This window comes from Armigeres subalbatus, chromosome 1 (assembly GCF_024139115.2).
Source record: "Armigeres subalbatus isolate Guangzhou_Male chromosome 1, GZ_Asu_2, whole genome shotgun sequence".
In the NCBI taxonomy this organism is placed as follows: Eukaryota; Metazoa; Arthropoda; class Insecta; order Diptera; family Culicidae; genus Armigeres; species Armigeres subalbatus.
In genome coordinates, this window is record NC_085139.1 from 234,848,207 (window position 1) to 234,870,803 (window position 22,597).

At 39.4% G+C, this 22,597-nt stretch overlaps 1 protein-coding gene across 1 annotated transcript; it reads right to left on the reverse strand.

Moving 5' to 3' along the window:
* Positions 1-412: 412 nt before the first annotated feature.
* LOC134211849 (cardio acceleratory peptide 2b) lies at positions 413-20,683 on the reverse strand. Its single transcript, XM_062689165.1, has 4 exons — positions 20,436-20,683; positions 1,583-1,723; positions 1,310-1,525; positions 413-1,023 (listed from the first exon to the last, which is right to left on the reverse strand). Exons 1-4 carry the CDS (start codon positions 20,524-20,526, stop codon positions 875-877), a joined length of 597 nt encoding a protein of 198 aa, XP_062545149.1. The 5' UTR covers positions 20,527-20,683; the 3' UTR covers positions 413-874.
* Between the last annotated feature and the right edge of the window lie 1,914 nt (positions 20,684-22,597).

Below are 22,597 nucleotides of genomic sequence, written 5' to 3' on the forward strand. Positions count from 1 at the left end.
CAGCCGTGAGGCGAAAAGACGTGTTGCAACTGCAACGGGTTGTGTCCCTATAAAAAAGCTATAAAACTGAGCATTTTTTCATTGATGACCCCTTGCTTAATAGGGTTTAAAGTTCGTGGAAAATTTCATTAATTTCATTGCTTTTTTGTATTTTTTATGAAAATTTTTGAGTTTTTTTTTAATTTTTTATGGAAAAAAATATTTTGTGGAAAACTTTGTAATAGTTTATTGTTAATAAATAAATCTTTGGATTTTTTTTTAATTTTCCCGCTAATTTATTCTTATTTTGTGGAAAATTCTTAATTGTAAATGGAAAAAGATGATTCCTTCCTATTTCTTATTCTTTATTATGAGACTTTCTGCCCAAGGGCTTAGGGCACAAGAATTTCTTTCAATAGAATACAGTCGAAAATTAATTTACAAATGCGAATATATTATAAGTTTTTATTTACAACGTTTTTTGGGGATCACCTTTCTAACCATTTGTAACAGGAGCAACTCAACACAATTGGGTTTGCTAAGTGTTTTTTTTGTATTTTTCATTTGTGTGCTTGGCATTTTTAGAGAGATAAACTCCTTCAATATGGTACTTTTGCTTTCTAAGATTATTACTTTTATTGCATTGCGAGAAATTGTTTGACAAAGATCCAATGTTTTACGTTGAGTTAGAAAGTTTGTTGTCGGACACTGTTCACACAGTGTCGGTCCAACAAGCTTTCTCCAGCCTTTTCCATTTTAATGTTTTTTTTTTCTCTTTTGCCATTCAATGGACCTTCATCAGGCAATTTATTCCAAAACTACTCTACTAAATATGAATATAAAATAGCAGCAACACATTTTGAAACCGGAAAAACGAAGGTTTGATAAGTCTCGATTAATATCCCGATGAAAGCGACAATCGGAAAAGGCGTTCAATGTCCACTAGGCTTCTATTGCTGCTGCTTCGGGCGTTCAAGTCTCCGGCGTCCTCGACCTGCTGCCGTTCCATGTTACGACCCAGGCGAGGTGTGTAGACGTCGGTTCCTTTTGATTGAAGGCGGAAATAGATTAGTGAGTTGTATAATAAGGGTAACAGATTTATTATTGAAAACAGTAAGAATCCATTCCCCGTCAAGATCTTCGAATCGATGCATCATGCACAGCTCATTGCCCATCGACATCCCATCCACCACTCAGTTAAACACGCAGATTGTACCACCGATTGTTCATTACACATATTCGAAGGACAATTAAAAAGGAAGAAAAATACAATTTATTGCGTCATTCAACATTGAACAATTATTCACCTTCCGTGTTTACAATTGTTCACCTTTGATCTCGGTGGATGCCGCAGAGGCACGTTTGCCCAGCCTGGGACCGAACCACATGCCACTGTTGGCACCGGAATTGCTGGCACGTTTCTGCAGCTGTCCGGACGCTGTCATCGCCCAGGGCCAGTAGAAGAAAGCCGGGTTCTGTGCGGCACGACCTACCCGTGGGAAGGGCACCAAACCCTGACGTTTCGATTCCCGGATGGGGTAGTCCTCTATAAAGAGTGGTTAAAAAAGTTTCAATCGAATTTGTGTTTTTTTTCTGTTCTCACCATAATCCTCCAGTGGCAGCGATTGAACGTCGCCCCATTGGAACAGATCCGGATCGGAGCGACCTACTCGGGGAAATGCAAACAGCCCACCCGTAGGTCCTCTTTTGTGTCGTGCATCTCCGATGCTGTCCAGGTCAGATACTGTTGTGGTGGGAGATGGTTGCAATTCGTCGTAGTCAACATCGTCATAATCGGAGTCGGATGGAAAGACAACAATACATTCAAGAGATTAATATCTGCTCATCTTGTCGTTGCTGTGGATAAAATATTGAATTTTATTAAGTGTTAAGCAAACTTCGTGTCATCCAGGAGTGTGATTCTTGAGTTATTGGTAATATTTGTATGACCCTAATTTTATTAACTCAAAACCATTGCAATGTAACTAATCGTTTATCCATCGATTTTGTTTTCCGACGCTTACGCTTCCGTATCTTTATATTGGGGACACTCGGTTTATCTCCACTTGTGGTGTCATTTTTACGAGCTGGTGGCTATGATTTGGAATAGCAAACTATGAGGCGGCATGGAGTGGATGCAAAAGCTGCAATCATCACTTTCCGCAGCATGGTCCGTCTTCTTCCACCATTGTCATTGTTGTTCCAATTGGAGGACTAATCTACACGGACAGATAAATCAACCCAAACTTTGAGTTCAATATACACACTAATGAGAATATCGCAGAAAAAATTTACCCTAATTTGGGTAGTTTTCCCTTTCTTTCCCATGATTGCTATCAAAACTAGAGCAAGATGCAAACACCTCACCGAGGTTGCTCAGCCCAATAACCCAAATTTGAGTAAATTCAATATTCTCTATTTTGGGTTGATCAAGGTCCGCTTTGGATAAATTAAACTCAGCTTTGGGTAAATTGTTTACATGGGATTAAAGGCAAACTACCTAGTGCCAGAAAAGTCATTTTACTCAAATTTGGGTTATTGGTCCAAACCACGGTTTTGAGTGCAAACAACCCACTTTTGGGTAGTTTCGGTTTTCAGTGTAAGCTTTACTTTCCACGCGATACACCCAATTGCTGGGAGGCTTTTGATTGTGATGCTAATGGAGCTTTAATTATTGTTTTACCTACGGCATTTCCAGATTAATTTTCTTTTGCGGTGGTGGCGTACTGTTCTGATTGTCACGTGGCTGACGTATATGCGGTTGTGGTTTCGTTTCATTATGTTGCTATTTATATCATGAGTTGTTTGGAAAAACAAACGATATCTAGATGAATGTAGCTTAAGATCCTCAGCATAATAAGCTAAATTTAAAAGGTCAGTCGATTCGTACCAGTATTTACATATCAGTGTACGTTTTCTTTTAGGTATGTTTTTGGAAATTCTTTTGCAAATTGATTTGAAAATTCCATTAGGAGACCTTACGAAAAATGTGCTTTCCTTAAATAAAATGATTGAGGAATTCCTTCATATTGTTTTTCTAGGAATTCATTCAGCGATTGTTACAGAAATTAAAAAAAATCCTCCAGTAATTCCTCAAGCAGTTTTTTCCTTTGGGAATTTTGTTAAGGAAATTTTTTGGATTTTGCGTTGAAAACTCCTCTGAAAATTCTTAAAAGGATTTGGATTCGGAAGGATTCTTTGAAAGGATCCTATGAAAGGATTTCCATAGGAGAGTATGTCGTTCTGTAATGAATTTCCGAAAAAAAATCCCTTCCAAAAAATCCCGGAATTAATCCTGCAGGAAATGTTTTATGCTTAGCTTAGCTTGATTGACTGTACCCATCGTAGTTGCTAGTCGCGATTGGTCGAGAAACAACAAATAACAGCTCACCAATTGAATAGTTTTCTCGGGACCAGAAAGCTATTCTCACTGTACATGCTTCGGAGTTTCTTTAATTCAACGTCCTCACAGTCAATTAGGATAAGAAGAGGAAAATTATTTCGACACTCATTGCTACAAGAGACCAAGGAATCCTCTGCATCTCCATGAGCGCATTGGAAAGGAATAGTATGTTAGTTGGGAAGGAAATATATTGGAAATCGGCTTGGTAAGCGGCTAATTATTTCATTTGAACGACACCATATTCATGATGATGCAAAAACGGAAAAGCAACGCGTGTCTTACGTATTTTCCCGAAGACTGATTCGATATCTTAACTACTTCGCGAGGATAGCTACTCCTAAAAAATACACGCTGAACGGATTGAACTTTATTACCGGCCGCGCAATGCAGAACACAATATTTCGGCAGATCGCACGATCGCTCTGCTGTCCGAGACTAGAGAAAACACGCACTGAACTCTAATTAGAGGTGTGCGCCGGTCCGATATTCGTCGGCGGCGGCGTTTGTCAAAATTTTGGCCGGCGGCGGCGGCGTTTTCGGCGTCACGCCGAAAGCCATTTTAGCCGGCGGCGGCGGCGGCGTGAATCGGCGTGGCGATTTTTTCATCACGATTTTCTACGATTTTCTATTTTTTTGCATTTTTTCGGGATATTTTCAAGACATTAAAAGAAGAATGTTTTGAATTTCGCATGAAAAATCTAATGAACTTCTCCAGAAAATCTATAAATATTTTCATGCAATCTTTGGAAGAGAAGGTCTTTGTAATTCCAAAATAAAATTGTTTGGAGTTTCAGCAGAAAAATCGTCGCAATTTACATGAGAAACTTCAGAATTTTTACAAAACAATGATTTTAACTTCCACAGGAAAAACTTCAGAAATTTACGAAAAGTTCCTGTTGAGTATTCTTCGAATTTTTCACAGAAAATTCTTAATAATTGTAGGAGAGTGTGGTTGGTAGAATAAGTGTTCAACCGTTGACTTTTTCAGTCTAGAATAATAAAGACGGCTAGTTTGGCATGGCCAACAATAAAACAGTAAATTGTTAAGAATTTCCGCGGGAGACTCTAAGGAGTTTTCAAGAAAAAATCTCTAAAATGTTCACGAGAAATTGTCCGTAAGTTTAACGGAAACTTCTTTAGAATTTCATGTTCAAAATGTCTCAACGAAAAATTGTTCGAAATTATTGGATTTCTAAGGGAAATTGTGTGTATTGAAGACGTTCGATAACTGAAGTAATTTAACTGCAATGCTTTTAACTGAATTTCAATAGTTACATCAGTTTTGCAGTTATCGGATAGCTGAGCTTCAAAACGATGTCAAATTCGATGATAGCTACATAGCGCTGAACAATGAGGTGCACTTCTATTCTGACGTCGTCTGACAATTGTGTACCGTCCAGAATGCGTCCAGTTATCCAACGCCATTCGCTAACTGAGACGAAAACATGTTGCAGTTATCGAACGACTCGTGTATTGTCCATTAGAAATTCTTGGAAAATCCCATTGGCCGCAAGCGACAGACGGCCGAATGGTAATATGGCCCAAATAGTCGTTTGCCCTAACAGGTCGTTAAGCCGAATAGGTCATCAGCCCAAAAATGCTGTTTGGCCGAAATGGTCGTTTGGCAGAATGGAATATTTGTCCGAAAATATAGTTCAGGCCAACAGGTTATACGGCCAAATGTCAATAACTGAACGGGTAATTTAATCCAAAATATCCATCCATTTGGCCTAATGATATTTACGTTGAAAAGGCTAATTGTCAAAAGACCATAAATGTAGTTTGACCGAAAATGACATACAGGCGAAATGGACATTCAGCCGAACTGGTAATTTGGCCGAAAAAAATCTTTTAACCGAATAGATCATTTGACCGAAAATTCCGTTTGGTAGGAATGGTAATTTGGCCCGAAAATGTTCTTTCTGCAAAACAACACTTCTGGCCGAACGGCATTTTCTGTCAAATGACCTATTCGGATAAACGTCTTTTTGACAAAAAAAAAATCAATTCAGCCGAACAACACTTTTCAAAGAAGGTTTCAGGAAGTACATTTTTGTACATATCTTGATATTTAAATGATATTTCGGTGTAAATTTGTGATAGTGTTGCCTGTTCTTTTATCTCTTATATCAATTAAGTCCATATAATGTTTTGTTATTCTGTTAATAGCTTCTGCCCAGGACAACCTGTTAGGGCAAACGGCTTTTTCGGCCAAATTGCCAGCCATCTGTCGCTTTCGGTCAATGGAACATACCAAGAATTTATAATCGAAAATGCAAAGAATTTTCTGAAGAAATCCAAAAAAAAATCCTCAAAAATTCCGAGCATTTTTTCGATGTTTTAAAGTTGGCTATGCCAAACTAGCCGTTTAGTGATGAACTTCTCCCTGCGAAAAAAACACTCTAATAAAGGATAAAAAAACTAACCGTCTTATATAATCTAGATTGGGGAAGTCAACGTAAAGCATCTCTTTTACCAGTCACAATTTTCTATGTGAATTTCAAAAAATACTCACCAGAAACTCAATAGGAACATTCCGTGGATATTCCGAATATTTTCCTATAGAAATTTGGAACAACTTCCCGTGAAAACTCTGAAGAGATTCTCATGTAAATCCCAAACAACTTTCCTTGGTAAATCCAAAGAGCTCCTCTTGGTAATTCCAAAGAGTTCTCGATACTTGAAAGTAGTTTCCGTGGAAAATCTGAGAATAATTTTCAAATAAATATTCTGGAAAAACTGGAGATCTTTGGTTAAAATTTTGAGGGCTAAAAGTTTTTTTAAATTTCAAGAGATTCTCCCGTTATTGTCTTAAAAATACCCAAAATGACCATTTCAGCCGAACGACACTTTCGACCGAATGTCCTTTTCGACCAAAAGACTATTTCGGCTGATGGACATATTCACGATTTTTTCAGCTAAAGAAACTGTTCGACCCTGGGTGGTGCGGATAGAATCGATTTGGTTGTCAAAGTGAAGCCAAAATTTTCTATTGTGCCGGAGCCAAACATTGAAGATTGTGGTTATGTTCGTTCTTATATTGAGAAGTATTGTTATTATTTGGGTAAAAATTAAACATAAACTTAGTTTAAGTTTTGCATTCTTTTTAACAAATATATTCACATTATATTTCGAGTGGAAAATTATAATGAATGCAACTAAAAAGCACCCGTTACGAGATTTCCCGAGATTCAGCAGCTGATTGGAGCAGGAATGTATGTAAACCATCGTAAAGTCATGTAGAGTCTCGCGCATTTGTGCGCCTTCATGCAGCATGCAAAGAGAAATTCGAAGAGCGGGAAATGTTTGACAGCCAAGTAACTGCAAAAATATTTCGCCTATGGGATTGATTTCAAAATATCCCACTACTCGCTTGAAAGCACAAAAGCGGCTCTATCCGCAGCACCCAGGTTCGACCAAATGGCATTCTCAGCCAAATAACTTTAGGCTAGATATCCTAGCGAAGTCTGAAAACATAATAAGATCATATAGAAAACATATTTAGGTTTTGACATCAAATTGAGTCATAATTTGTTTTCACACATGTATAAATCATCATGATTGATTACATATTTTGATCTCATTTTGCTGTACATTATTAATTTGAATGATGTGACATCAAACTGTGTACTCATTTTTTCATGTTAAGTTACCGATTTGCTCGGAAAGGCTTCTACCAAATAGTCTTTTCGGTTAAACTTTCAGCCTTGTGGCTTTCTGCCGAACGACTCTTTTCTGTTCAAAAATTAAATTTCAATTAGATTTTTTTGAAATTCAACGGGAACTTCTCACAATTTTCACGCCTAAATTTTACGGAGAGCTTTTCAAAATTTCAACAAGACATTGTATGGGATTTCATGGAAATAATTGGTATCTTCAAGAAAAATTCTCTGGAGTTTCACCATGATGTTGTAGAGATCTATCAGGAAATTATACGGAAATTGCACTGAATCTTTGGAGCTTCCACTGAAAATTTGAATCGGCGTGGAAAATTATAGATCAGCGGCGTAACAAATTTGAAACGGCGGCGCGCCGATGCAAAAATGTCGGCGGCGTGGCGCGGCGGCGCACACCTCTAACTCTAATCCTGCAGGAAATGTTGTATGGTTTACTAAAGAAATTTTCGAAGGATTTTCTGGTGAGATTTACAAAGGAATTTTCCTCGGTGTTGAACTTAATCTAGAATTAAAAAACCACCTAAATAAAGAATTAAAAAAAACAAAGGAATTTCCTAAGGAAACAATGTCCAAGATTGTCGCGCGTTCGATTGTTAGTACGCGATTTATTACATTTATGAGCGTTTATATTAGTGTTTAAAATGCTCAGACGATCACATCACTTATCATTGCGAAACCTACTCATTAACAAATGTTACCTCCTGTGATTTTTGTGGAGACGTAGAGGTAAACACGGACTCTAAATAGCAAATAACACATACTTAAGCCCTTTTATTTTCATAACTGTCTTCAAGGACATGGTCGGCGCTGTTATTGATTATTGTCAGGGCTGCCATATATACAGATTTATCTGTATTTTACAGATTTTTTAACGTCAATACAGACATGATACAGATTACAGATTTTATACAGATTTTTCAAATAGAGTACAGATTTATACAGATTTTTTACGTAGAATACGTCCTTCGGGAAAACATAAGGGGGTCATTCTGCAGAATCAAATTCGAGACACGAAAAGTGGCCAGGAAGTATGGGCTAATAGCTCAGCCATCTTTCAACCGATTTTGATGATTTTTGTATCAATCGATCGACAAACTCTTTGAACAAGATTTTGTACAACTATTAAAAACAATTGAATAAAAGTGCAAAACTATTGAAGAATTGAATTTTGTCAGGCATTGTTGAAAACTTGTTATACATAGTTAATTGCCTTCATTTCGGCTATTAGTCGCGTGAATTAGTAAATGTTTAAAATCAAATTCGAAAAGTGATTAAAGGCCAGAAACCTACTGTTCTGAGTCGCTGACCTCTAATACGTAATTCTACGTTGATTTTGCGATCGTGTATCTGATACAACCTTCTACTTTTTTTGTTATTTTAAATGTTAACGTCCTTGAAAAAATTACATACGAGATTTAATTAAATATTTTAAAATTTTAAATAAAATCATGAAGTCTAAACGGTGGAGCTTATTGTGAGAATAGGCTATCAGGGTTTGCTGGAAAACTATCACTATTTACTGTCTGCGATGGTTCACCACATGTATTTGACTAACGAATCGCCACGATTGCTTTGATTAATAAATATTTTGGTGACTCTTCGTTTTGCTTCATATAAAGTCTACTTCAATGCTTTCAAATCTATTGGATATTGTCTTTCCATAATTCAAACCCAGTACCATTTCACTGTTACACATAAGCCATAATTAAGATTAATAAATTAATAGTAATAATAATAAATTGAGTTGTGACTGCTTTCTGCATACTTGGAAAACTCAGTTGAGTTTCAGATAAAGTACTGTTATTTCTAATGAAATTGATTGGGTCTCAAAAAAGAGCACCAAATATGTTTTAAAAAAGTTTCGGATATTTGAGCTTTCAAGCTAGTTAAATGTTTCTTGAGTATATTCCGTCACCATATCAGTCCATGTATATCGAATTATCAAACAATTTAAGATTTTTCACAGTTACCTTGGAAACTTATATTGCCATTGTGATATATGCTTCTTCATAATTATAATGGAATACATAAGAAATTTATTCCTACCTGTATCATGAGCATCAGTTGATTTGGTATGCATAAATAACAAAATATAGCAATTTTTGCGCAATCGAATTTAGTAATCGTTATTTAGAAATTGACATAAATTGTTTCCTTCAATACGGAAACAGCTAGCAAAAACATCACTTGTAGAACCATGATAAAGTTTTTACAGAGATCGAATAATAATTGAGATGCGGAATTCAAAAAAAGGACATGTATTTCGGAAAAGATTTTAATGTGAATTTTAAAGTGAATCATAACAACCAAGAAAAATTTTAGTGGTGTGATGCTTCTACATTATTGCAAGGAGCAGGGGGAGAAAAAGATTTCAACGGATTTCTGAGATTTCTAATTTTGTTTAGCTGGTTTTAAAGAATTTAATGAGAATATTATCTAAGTACATACTATTGCATTCATCAAAAACTCTATTTTGCATAATTTATTTAAAAAAATCTATTTCCCCCCAAATACAGACAATACAGATTTTTTACGCATGCCAATACAGATTTACGAAAAAATCATCTGACAGCCCTGTTTATTGTATTTATTCAGTTACTGAAGCTGTACGGATGTTAGTTAAGCGGATCACATTTAAGGAATTTCGAAAGACGTAGAATGGTGTCCAACAACGGTGTCTATTGTCCACAATACACCGTTCACCGCAACTATTTCCCGTTTCTACCACTTTTAAGTCTATGAGGTTTTATTCGATATTTAAACAAATTCTTTAAAAATATTGAAGAACATTTGAACAGGCATATCTAGCATTATGTAGAATTATTAGTAGAATTATTGTAAAGAATACTTATTTTAGCAGGTACGAGACGTGCCAGGTTTGGGCTAAAAGTCTCCCTAATAAAGGTATATAAAAAACTTATGTTAGCACAATTTTTACTACATTTGTTCCAGAACGACCTCGGTGGTCTAGTGGCTACCGCTTCTGCCTTATAAGCAGGAGGTCGTGGGTTCGATTCCAGGCTCGTCCCTTTCCTACTTTGTATTACTATCTCAGTTATTCCTGTGTTTCACGTTCTGCCAAAACAATTCCTACTGTTTTAACCTTCCACACAATCCCAAAACCTCCGGTGTCACCTATGATAGGTCGCAGAGTTCTCTGCTTCTTTTTTAAGTAGGTGTCCAACTAACCATCCTTCCCTTCCTCAGCATTCGCAAGGACGTGGTCAGGACAGATCTCGACTATTGGAGAGTGCATTACTTCCATCTAAGAGATATGTCGAATTCGTTTTTAAAAGTTCAACCTAGGTTGGAACCAGTTCCAACCTAAGTGCTGTCAAAGTGTTTTTTATTCGCTCAGGTTGGAACTAGTTTCGCACTAGTTCCAACCCCAAAGCTGTTGGGTTCGCACTGTGTTGTTTCACAGTTTCGCACCGGGTTCACCAGTACGACTGTACTTCAACTGTCAAAACCACGTGGGTGGGTGGGACTGGACGGAATAAACAAGCAGAAGGGAGAAACGAAACTGTCTGTTTATTAAAATGAAATGCACGTTGAAAATCTTTTTTTCCGGGAATTTTTTGATATTTGTTATTGTAGTTATAAATGAAATTAATCCGGTACTGTTGTCTAGATTCAGTTTTAAAAACAATGATTAGGGAAGTTATGTATTCATTAGCTCATTCAGGTTTTTTCCTCACAGATTGTGTCTTAAATTAGGTCGGTGAATGGAATTATCTAGTTTGGGAATTTCCCTTGAAGCCCGTTCACAAAATCCGCTAAGAATTGTCAGAAAAACATATTCGAGGAATACCGAATAGAATTATTTATTATGCAGAAATTACTTAAAAACTATTTCTTTTGAAATTCTTCCAAAAACTCTTTCGTGCGTTTCAGAATTTTCTTCGGGAATTCTGCCAGAAATTACTTCAGTAATTATTTCTTGAATTTTTGGCGATATCTTTCAGGCATTCCTCCATATTTTTACCAAGGGATCCTTTCGAGATGAATTTCTTTGGAAATCCTTCTAGGAATATCTTACTAGGAATATGAAGACTGTTCCAGGATTTTTTCTGGAAGTTGCTCCAGGAATTAATTTGGAAATTCCTACAATATAATTCCTTCAGAAAATCTTTCTGGAATACAGGAACTTACTCGAAGTTTCCTTCAGGAATTGCTCCGCAAGTTTCGTACATAAATTCCCCCGGAAGTACCTTGAGCAATTCCTCCGGGAGATTCTTGAAAATTGAAAATGCACGGGGCCCAAAATCCGGCGGAAAATTTTCCCGAGGTGTGAGGCTACCTTTATCAGGAGAGGTAGCGAGGAAAAAAATAGCGAATCCTGGAGAATTTTTATTACATGCTTCTGAGTGTTCTCCGAAAACTTTAGCAGAAATAGATGAATTTTTGTAGAATAGAAGATCTCTTTTACATGAATTCTATACGGAATTCTTGGTATAAAAATGTGCACGGGATTATTGAATATAATAAAATAGGGGAACTGTTCCGATCTCCATCTCACTGAACATATATTCATCTCATCGGGAAACAGAGAAACACATCACCAATTTCGTCGCATCTTTTTGTCCAAATGCGTGCTCACTGTTAAAAAAAATCGCAGAAATAATAAACAATCCAAATTCCTTTAAAATGCTTTGTTTTTGATGGGATGAATATCGGAGCCATGAGATAAATTCCAGGAGCAGGTCCCCTATTTATATCCACCCAAAAGTAAATTCCACTATCCGCAAAAATCAGTTCACGCACTTAAACATATTTATTTATCATGATCTGATTAGTCACGGCCAACGCACTGCCAGTGAACTGGAAGTCCTGGATCATATGTTTCGAATCAAAACAAACACGATGTTACACGATGTTACACGATGCTACGCACACCAACATATCCAATGACAGATGGAACTGAAAATGTTTTTTAATTCAGGGTTCGGGTTGGCACTGACCCAGGTTCAAAAACAAATTCGACAATAGTGATTAGTCCCAAATCAATATCTGTGGTAACGGATGAAAGTGTTGCTACTCTCATACAATAGTCTTGGCTTGTACCACCTACGAATTTGTGCGAATTGGTCAATGCTAATGCTAATGCTAATGCTAATTTTTACTACATTTGTTTCAGTGGCTGAATATACGCCCTTGAAAACACCCTTACACGCGCCCTAATATGTGAGCGCCCCTTCTAAAAATAAGCGGCTAACTAGCTATAATTTTACAACTACTGGTCATATGGTCAGGCTCGGTTTAATACTGAAGCTGCCAATATGGCGTACCAATTTGGGAACGCTTAAAAGCGTATTGAGACTGATGCGTTAATGGACTTTGCTTTGGTTATTGCTATGTTTTGGATGCGAGGGCTGACAGTGGAGACTTTTTACTCCCTTAGTAAGGTCGGGTGACGGCTAGGCTGTCTTCAGTCCCACCGTGATAATTCATGACTAGCGCTTATCTGGTTCTGAATACGCAAGTGTCAACCCTCGGATGACCTCCCTGCTACCTCGGCAAGCATAGATAACCATGGGATCACAAAGGCGACTACTTCAGTGGGATTCGACGACAGCTACAGAGGGAACCCAATCGCTATGAAGTCTTATCACTACAAGAAATCAAGTGAAGCAGGAGGAGCGTCCGACAACAAGGTGGATCCTTCTGCTAGACGAAGTGGCCTTAATCGGTCGCTCCATAGGTCGCCAGGGGTAAGCGACAGAGAGCAGGCGGAGGAACGCCAAACTACAGAACCCCGAAGACGCATGGCCGTCACAGGTGCAACTCCTAGTCTCAGGTCGGGTTGGAAGCCGATAAGAAAGAAGCTAGTGCCAAACCAGTACCATCAGAGAGGAAGGAATAGGACCAAACAAACGTCGGGATAAGGTCAGGAAAACAGCTGACCCAAATTAAATACGAAGGAAGTATCTCCACCATAAAAGGGTACTAAAGTTCGCATGGAGGATCGCCTTCCATTGAGAGAGAGGTCTTGAACCCCAGAAAGCGAAACGAGCAGAAAAGGAAGCCCCAAAGAAAACGGCTGAGAGAGACAGAGAAAGAAGCGGTGACCTGTATGCGAGTGGGCACACCTTTCAATGGCCGTAGCCTAGCGGTAAGATGCACGGCTATAAATCAAGGCCATGCTGAGGGTGGCTGGGTTCGATTCCCGGTGCCGGTCTAGGAATTTTTCGGTTTGGAAATTATCTCGACTTCCCTGGGCATAAAAGTATCATTGTGTTAGCCTCATGATATATGAATGCAAAATGGTCACTTAGCTTAGAAACCTCGCGGTTAATAACTGTGGAAGTGCTGAATGCAGAGCATCACGCTAAAAATGAACTACTAAAAATTGAGTCGAATCCTACTCATTTTCATTAAAAACGGGACAACTCAAAATTTGAGTAAAAGATACTACTTCAATAAAATGATGATTTCGCGAAAGTTAAGCTTGGCCTTCCATCAACTTTTAATACGACAGATGCGAATCAAGTTTATCTATCAATCTAAGTGCATTTTACGACAAACAGACTCCTGTCCCGTTTTTAATGAAAATGAGTCGGATTCGACTCAATTTTGAGTAGTTCATTTTTAGCGTGATGAAATATTCACTTTCATGAAGCACATTCACTCCGACTTTTGATATTCGTGTTTTGATTATTCAAAACATAGAATAACTTACTCAGTTTACTTCTTCATAAATTCATTCAATTGATTACCACTGAGTATGGTGACTGCGCGCGAAAAAAACAAAATTAGCCTTGATTATATTGACATTTGACGCTAAAAATGCCCCTCAATTGAACGTCGGGATTAGATCTATGCGTGTATTTATTTAAATCATCAAAAGTGTGTTTAGTTTTTCGATTATTTAATAATTTGTGATATTCAAATAAATACTCACCGACCCATATTCATTTTGAAAATTGGCGGTGCAGAGTCGAATATGAATATGTTTAGAAGTGAAGTGACAAAGAAGGCCGATGGGCTTCATAAAAAATAATCGAATATTTGAAGCTCTGGCTAAATGAACACTATGCTGCGAGGCGGCAATGTCTCGGCAATGTAATACTAATAAGAAGAAATCGAAGCGACAGATGCGAAGCAATCATTATCAAAGCAGACCGATGTACCAAGGGCCATCATGAGAAGCAAGGAAAAACTCGCTGGCGTTGGTGAGGATGTCAACTATTTTCTCAGAATGCAAAAGGGTGAGATAAGCTGCGCAGAAGAGTGCTGCGTATAAAAAGTTAAGGCCATATGCCCAGTAGAAGTAGTCCAGTGTCGGGTTCTGGATGAAATAACCAAAGCCGAAGACCTGGTGGCTGCACTGATTCGGTTAAAGAGGGTCGAGCGAAATCACGGGTTGCCACATTTCATGTACTCTTGGTTGATGTCAAGAAGGTGCTGGATAAGGCCAAGTTTAAGGTGGGTTGGTCAGTATGCCCGACGATCCTAAACCAACAAACTCAAGACTGCTAAGTGCTTCGATTGTGGACATAAGTCATAAATGACTGCAAGGATCCAGATCGGAGTAGACTATGCCAAAGGCGCGGAGTTGAAGGACAAAAGGCGCACAACTGCCAGGCTGCACCAAGGTGTTTGATCTGCGTTCCTGGCGTACACAACATATACCCACCCGCTGGGCTGGCTTGTCCGGCTTCCATGCAAGTAACTCAGTTGAATCTCAACCCCTGCACTGGGAGGAAGCGCAAGCGTTGTTACAACGACAACGGTCGATATATGAAAAATGACTGATGTTGCCCTGCTGTCGGACCCGTATTGCATCCCAGCTGGGAACGGCAGTTGGGTTATGGGCAAGTCCAGAACAGTGCCAATCTGAACATACAGGAAGTACCCAATCCAGGGAATTGTATCATCTCCAGATGATGAGGGTAAGCCAAAGTAATAGCCAAAGTAAACGGTGTTTGTTCTTGTAGCTGCTACTATCCTCCTAGATGGAATACAGAGCCGTACGCTAGGCTATTAGATAGTCTTGTAGGCGCACTAACATTCGGCACTAACTGTCTAAAACCATTCGAAGTAGCAAATGACTATAATGCGTGGGCAGTGCGCTGAGGGTTCTGGTTTACTAACGGCAGAGGTAATATCCTGCTAGAGTCGCTAGCGATACTAAACGTGGTCCTGTTGAACAAGGGACAGGTATCCACGATCAGAGGTCCAAGAGGTGAGTCGAGTCATGTATCGATTTGACCTTTTGCAGCGCGGGATGGTATTCTTCGAGCGATCATAAGTAATGGTCAATTTATACCCCCAATAGATCTCAAGGCGGGGGCAGTAGGGACTAAGTCAAAGGGCTTGGCGACCCTTTCCCAGACAAACTGCGAGTTGTGGTGTCTGCCTAGGATGTGGTGCGGTTTGACAATGGGCTCCGTTGAACTTTTATTAAAACCTGCATGTAAACCACCATGAATGCCACCGTTATTATTTCCCGTTTTCAAAAGGGTTACTTCTTTCGGTTGTCGGAACCCAGGTTATCAACAATGGAAATCACATGTTTATTGCTTAATTTCAGGTTATAAGCCGAGTTGTTAGCAAAACTAACAATTTTAGAAATCTTGATAAAATGTGTATAATGTACTTGAATGTGATAAATTTTATTGCTGTTAACACAATAAATCTTGATATTTCCAGCCATAATGCCCCAACTTCATAGTTTTTATTTTGAGTGGGTTTTCTAGGGTGCCGACAACCGAACACCTTTTTCGAAATGGCATAAAATTAACTTTAAAAATTTTCATTACATGAAATAAAACAAATCTCTCCATCAGTTATTAGCTTATGCCTATGTTGGTATGGAAATATCACCACATTGTGCAATTTGACGAAAGTTATGGACCAAAAACAAAAGGGTGCTGACAACCGACCACCTTTCCTTATTATTGAAAACAAATCGATTCCTTTTAAGACCACCCTTTTATACAAGAGATGGTTGATCCGTAATAATATTTTTCCAAAGTACAAACCTTAATCGCCTGGCGATGGTAGATAGTTGCTGTCGGAAGCGAAATAAAAATAATCGCGTATTCGAGGGAGACGATGCAATAAATTTATTAGTAAATTATTGCCAGGAAATACGGTGGCCCTAACTGGAGAACGTGAATTCCGGGGGGCGAATCCCATAGCTAACACCTCATTCAAGTACCACATCTACTATAGCGGCGGTGACAGAGCAGAACGAGGGGTTGTCTTCATGGTGATCGGGAAGCAGATGAAGCGTGTTATCCGGTGGAAGCCGATAAACGACCACATATGCGTGTTGAGAATGAAGGGCAAATTCTTCAACTATAGCCTGATCAGCATCTATGCCCCAACGAACGATAAGCCTGATGACGTGAAGGATGAGTTCTATGAGAGCCTTGATAAGGCCTACGGAGAGTGCCCAACACACGATTTAAAGATCGTCATCGGGGATGCAAATGCGCCGATCGGAAGAGAAAGTTTCTTTCGCCTTGTCATTAATACGGAAAGCCTTCATTCCGCTACCAACGAGAATGGTCTGCGACTTGTAACCTGCTGCTAGAGGGATGACAATAAGCAGTACCTACTTCGCACGTAAGAATATCCGCAAACACACCTGGCAACATCCGAGTGGAGACACATGTTCACAAATAGACCACGTGCTGGTCGACGGACGACATTTCTCGGATGTTATGTAAGATCCTTCAGAGGTCCGAACATCGACTCGGATCACTATCTTGTAGATGCAAAAATTCGGGTGCGACTCTCCGGCACGAAACAGAACGATGCGTTTCAATATCCAACGCTTGTCAGTTGAAGAAATTGCTGAACGGTACCGACCTGTACCGACGAGCGGATAGGAGATGCCACCGGATCTGGCTACGTCAACAGCTTATGGGAAAATATCCACGAAGCTGTCACTACAACAGCGCAGGAAGTGTTAGGCCAGCTAGTGACGGACGTGAAAAATGTTGCTAGGAGTCAAATGCCAGTGGCTCGTACCCGTTTCAACAGAGAGCGGTACAGTGTAGCAAGGGCAGAAGAGAAACGAATCCTCCGCAGAAAAAAAGGGAACATGAAGAGAGTGTGATAGCAAAAGCGCAGGGGAACACGGATAGAAACGATAACGAAACGGAGCTTTTACGCAACTGTCAATGGCGCGGTATAAGACTACGCCAATGCCCGCCATGTGCAATGACCAAGAGGGGAATTTGCTGACATACAAGACTATGGTGGCAGCCAGGTGGAAAGAGTACTTCGAAGATTTGTTGAACGGTGAAAATTAAGGTGCATTAAGGAGCAGGATGGATCGGCGACGGTCAAGCTGTGGAACCACCAACGCTGGACGAGGTTAAGAAGGCTCTAAACGAGCTGAAAAACAGTAAAGCTGCTGGGAAGGACGAGATCCCGGTCGAGCTTCTCAAACACGGAAGTGAACAGCTGCATCAATCAATCCACCACATTATCCAGAAAATATGGGAGGATGAAGAACTGCCTGCCAGCTGGTTGGATGGCCTCATATGCCCAATCTATAAGAAAGGGCACAGACTAGAGTGTGCCAATTACAGAGGGATCACCCTTCTGAACTCGGCGTACAAAATCCTGTCGCGTATCCTGTTTAACAGACTGAGACCGCTTGAGGAGTCCTTCGTCGGCGAATACCAGGCAGGTTTTCGTGAGGGCCGATCAACGACGGATCAGATGTTTAGCCTGCGGATAATCCTTGATAAATTCTGGGAGTACAACTTGCAGACTCACCATCTGTTTGATGATTTCAAAGCAGCGTACGATTCAGCTGTGGCAGATAATGTCCGAACATGGTTTTCCGGCGAAACTGATTAGACTGATACGTGCAACACTGGACGGCTCGAAATCAAGTATTCGGATTGCAGACGAAGTGTCAACCTCGTTTGTGACCTTAGGCGGATCGGATTGAAGCAGGGTGATGCACTTTCGAATTTATTGGTCAGAATTGCCCTCGAAGGCGCTATTAGAAGATCTGGCGTTCAGAGGAGCGGCACTATCATCACACGGTCGCATATGCTCCTGGGTTTCGCGGACGACATCTACCTTATTGGAATCGATCGTAGAGCAGTAGTGGAGGCTTTTGTCCCACTGAAGAGGAAGACGGCGAGGATAAGCTTAACCATTAACTCTATAGAGTTAATTCCAAATACCAAGACCAAGGTATACCAAGACAAAGTACATGGTGGCAGGTAGGGATAGAGAAGACCTAGTGATGTTGGTGCTGAGGTAGTGCTTGATGGGGATGTGTTTTAAGTTGTTGAACAATTTGTTTATCTTGGAACGCTTGTGACATGTGACAATGACGTTTCCCGTGAAGTGAAAAGACGTATTCTGCTGCGAATAGGGTCTTTACAGATTACGTAACCAGCTTAGGTCCCGCAACATGCAGATGGAAACGAAATTTGCTCTATACAAAACTTTGATTTTACCAGAACCCAAATATGGACATGAAGCCTGGACGTTAAAATAGGCGGACCGGAGAGCTTTCGGGGTTTTCGAGCGAAAAGTGCTGCGTACAATACTCGGAGGGAAACTAGAAAATAGTGTGTGGCGCAGACGCATGAATCATGAGCTGTTTCAAGTATACAAAGAAGAAAATATCGTGAATCGTATAAAATACGGCAGGCTTCAGAGGGCTGGTCACTTAGTGCGAATGTCGGAAGAAAGAATAGCGAAAACAATATTCAATAGAGAACCAGATAGGGGCTGGCGACTTCGTGGAAGGCCACGAACACGCTGGCTGCACGCGGTGGAGTCGGATCTGGGGACCCTGAAAGTTCGGAGAAACTGGAGGAACATCGCCCAAGACCTACGATTATGGAGCTCTACAATACGCCAGGCATAGGCGTATGGACGCTGTAGCCAACCAGTTATCCAGGTAGGTAGGAAAGTTCATTCGAGATACATTATCTTCAAAGTGCCTAGCATAATCTCTTGCCGACGGTAGAAAGTTGCCGACGGTAGCATAATCAAAAACGCGCATCGAAGAGACGATTGGTTTACGTTGGCGTCAGTAGCACTGAAATTATTTTAGAATGAAAAATCTAACTTAGTTTCTTTCCTGCATATATATGAGCATCCATCGGCTATGAGTTAACACTTGAGGAAATTGATTATCGAACACTAATTCGAAATGTTATAAAATCTTGGAAGATCGCATTGTTTGTCTCATTTATTTATAGAACTAAAATTCTCTCCAAAAACCGTTTGAAATCATTCATGAATTTTTTTTTTGTGAGGAGGTGAGTTGAATCATGCATAACTCTGTGCAAGATGCCTATAGTGTGTTTGAATTGCGCACACGAGTTTTGAGATTTTGAGTTTTACCCAACGTTGCTTCCTTATGACTGTTTGAGATGAAGACATTTTGAATTTCTACGAACCTTCCTAACATCTCAGAATAAATTCATTTTTAGAGTCTTATTTTCAGATTCTTGAGGATTACTTGAGGTTCTTGAAATTGTACACTTTTGTAAATTTTAAAGGGTTTTCTGGAGATTGTTCAGAAGAAAATTTTAAAGGTTTTTTTTCGTTTTCCCGAAAACAAAATTCTTCGATCCAGCAAGAAATCACTTCAAGGATATAATATTCAATATAAATTCAATATATATTCAATATATATTCAAGGATATAAAATTGGCAACTTCCACAAGATTTCTTCACGATTTCCGCCCAAAGCTATTCGCATTTTCTTAGAAAAGTTGTTCTGAATTTTCACAACTATATTTTTGGGATTTCCACGAGATATTCTTTGAAACTTTCACGCCAAAATCATCATAACATCCAAGAGAAAATCCTCGCAATTTTCACCAGAGTTTCTTCAGAATTTCCATGGGCAAATGGTTTGAAATCTTTACAGATTTTCTACGGAATACTGTGTGTTCGAAATTCACAAGTGAAATTGTTTTTAATCCTCAAAAAAATTCGTCTAAATATTAGGGCAATAATTTTCTGAATTTTCAAAGGAAATTCAAACGAAAATATCTCCTGAATTCCTAAGAACAAATCTTTTAAATTTGACGATTTGTTTTTATTTTATAGGAAAAACTTTTCTGAATTGCTTTTGGAAGTGTTCGAAATTCTCCTGAATTTGCACGGAAAATTATTATGAATTTCGATGGTGAATATTTTTCTACGGAAATGCGTTTGAAGGTGTGTGTATCAGCCAAACAAGGGTATTTGAAGGCATCGATGTTAGAATTACAATCTATGGTAGAGTATTCCCATTGTCCATAAATATTTTGCTATGCAATAGGCGAATAATAAATAAACACAGGTAATTTTCCCCACCCTGCATGATTCTTCTATTAATCCGTTCGAAGCACATCAATGCACTTCTTAACTGTGAAAAGAACCATCACTTCACTCACCATCAGCGCAGCAGAACTCAACCGTCGTCGACAGAACGACCAACATCAGAGAGACATACGCGAATGCCCTAAATTGCACCACTTGTTGCATTCTGAACCGTTCGGCTAATCCTTACTGCTATTCCAAAGTTCGAAACTAATTTGCACTGCACTTTGCCAAAAGCTTGTCACCACACTGTCAGATCGTTTCGCACCAATCGAAAAGTTAGGCCTACAGGAAGTGGCCAACTGACTCGTCGAGCAGTGAATAGTGCCATCCGTTGCGATTCCGGTTGCTTTTATACAAACCTAAGCAAGCGGCACCCGATTTGATTTGCTACAGATAACGGACGGTGATTTTGTAGACGGATGCTGCTGTTGGTGCTCCTGTTGAGGGTGGTCGGTGCTGGACGGCCGCCCGAGCGCATGCCTGTTGCTTCCAGCGTTTTTCTTGTCTTAGGCAGCGATGAAGACATCGAAGGACGACGACGACGATGGTCAGCATCCCACGTTTTAGCTGCGTTCGGTCGGTGGGTGGTTTGAAGAAAAGCGTGGTCAGTGGCGAAGCGAATCTCGGTAACAGCAACGAGCCAACAGGTGATGAGGCGATTTGGTGACGCTGATGATGCTAATAATGACACTTGCTGAGTTTGATATGGGTTTAATGTTTGAAAGTAAATTTGGCAAATAAGCGACTCAGAAGTTGTGCTCGGGAAATCGGATTTGGTCTAATGTTTGTTTACTAGCTATCGAGCAAGGAACACGTGCATTTTTTTAGAACGCAGATAGCCACAATTAGGTTTCAGCAAGTTTAAATCTTCGCCAAATTCGTGTAGCATTAAAATAGCTTGCATAAAATTGAATCATTTATTGTTACTTAAGTTAGCTATTGATTTTTTATGGAAATATCAAGCGTGGGGCTTCCTTTATATGGCAGTGCGTATTTTACATACATGCAGCTTAACATTTATTTAGTGTTAGTATGTCAATGAAAAGTTGAATAATTCATAAAATGTTGAGACCGAAAAAGCTGCATATGGCAAACGGTGTTCTTAACGAACAGCTATTATGCATGGTGGCCGCAGGTCTCCTGCCATTCTTTAATTTCCTACACGATACTCATAGTCAAGGTTCACGGTGATTAGGAGCGGAAGGTGTCGAGGAGCTAAAGTTCAGACAATGAACTTATTATTTTGGGCTTTTTGGAATACATTTAGAATCAATCCTGTGTCTATGAGTGCCAGTGAGTACCAATGAGGCAAAACTCCTCTTTGGGTATTCTATCATATTTACCGTGTTTGAGATGAACTTAACAAAACTAGACCTAAAATGAGTTGGGTAGGCGAAAAAAGTGTCGAATTAAATGAAAGAAAGACAGGAAAACCCTAAATTTTCAACATTTTTGAACGCCCCACCCGATCAAGAATGCATAACAAAATTATATCAAGGGGAGTAATTTATTTCAAAAAAATATTGTAACAAAATGTGTTATAAATTTTGCTGGTTACTTGTTAAAATAACAAAAATTATATCAAAAATACCTCTAGCCGTAACATAATTAAAACAGAGGTTGATACATTCATATCAACATTATAACAAACGTTGATATGATTTTTCTGTACAAAACAAACAGTGGGTAATGTCTGTGACATAACCGCTAAGTGGACGTAGGACTTGACTTGACCATGCCTTTAAGATACATAATATGTCAAAATTTCTCACATCAACTATTTTGGATAAATAATCGGCGTTGCATACCATTCCTTGGCAAAATCTTCTCATCAAACCGACACAGAAATCAAATCTACCTCGAACAAGATCATCAAAAACAATTCAGGAAGTATATGTCCGGTCACGGAATATTAGCCTCGACAGTGGCAAGCTTCCCACTGAAGGACTGCCTGAAATAAGCCACAAGTTGGCCCAGCAGGGGATGTAGGGCCTCCTAATCCGTGCGATAGCGACTGAAGGAGAACATTATTTTTAACTCTTAGAGCCTTGAAAAAGGCTGTTTGCTTCGGCTAAGTCCAAAAAGTAAGAAAACGATCTTTTCAAATAACCGAGAATTTCTAGTGGTGGTATGAAAAAAGACTGAATGCTCTGCGAGCGAATGCACTTTTCTTTTATACCTTATTTTGTCCCGTTACGCTGGGATATGGATACTCTGAAGTAGTGCGTAACGG

Bases quoted from the DNA above. Each gene is read 5' to 3' on its own strand.
- LOC134211849 (XM_062689165.1), bottom strand. From the start codon at position 20,526: ATGCAACAAGTGGTGCAATTTAGGGCATTCGCGTATGTCTCTCTGATG. The intron at 1,526-1,582 runs GTGAGAACAGAA...CACTCTTTATAG, and splicing joins GCTGCCACTGGAGGATTATG to AGGACTACCCCATCCGGGAA. The intron at 1,024-1,309 runs GTGAACAATTGT...TTCAATCAAAAG, and splicing joins GGCATCCACCGAGATCAAAG to GAACCGACGTCTACACACCT.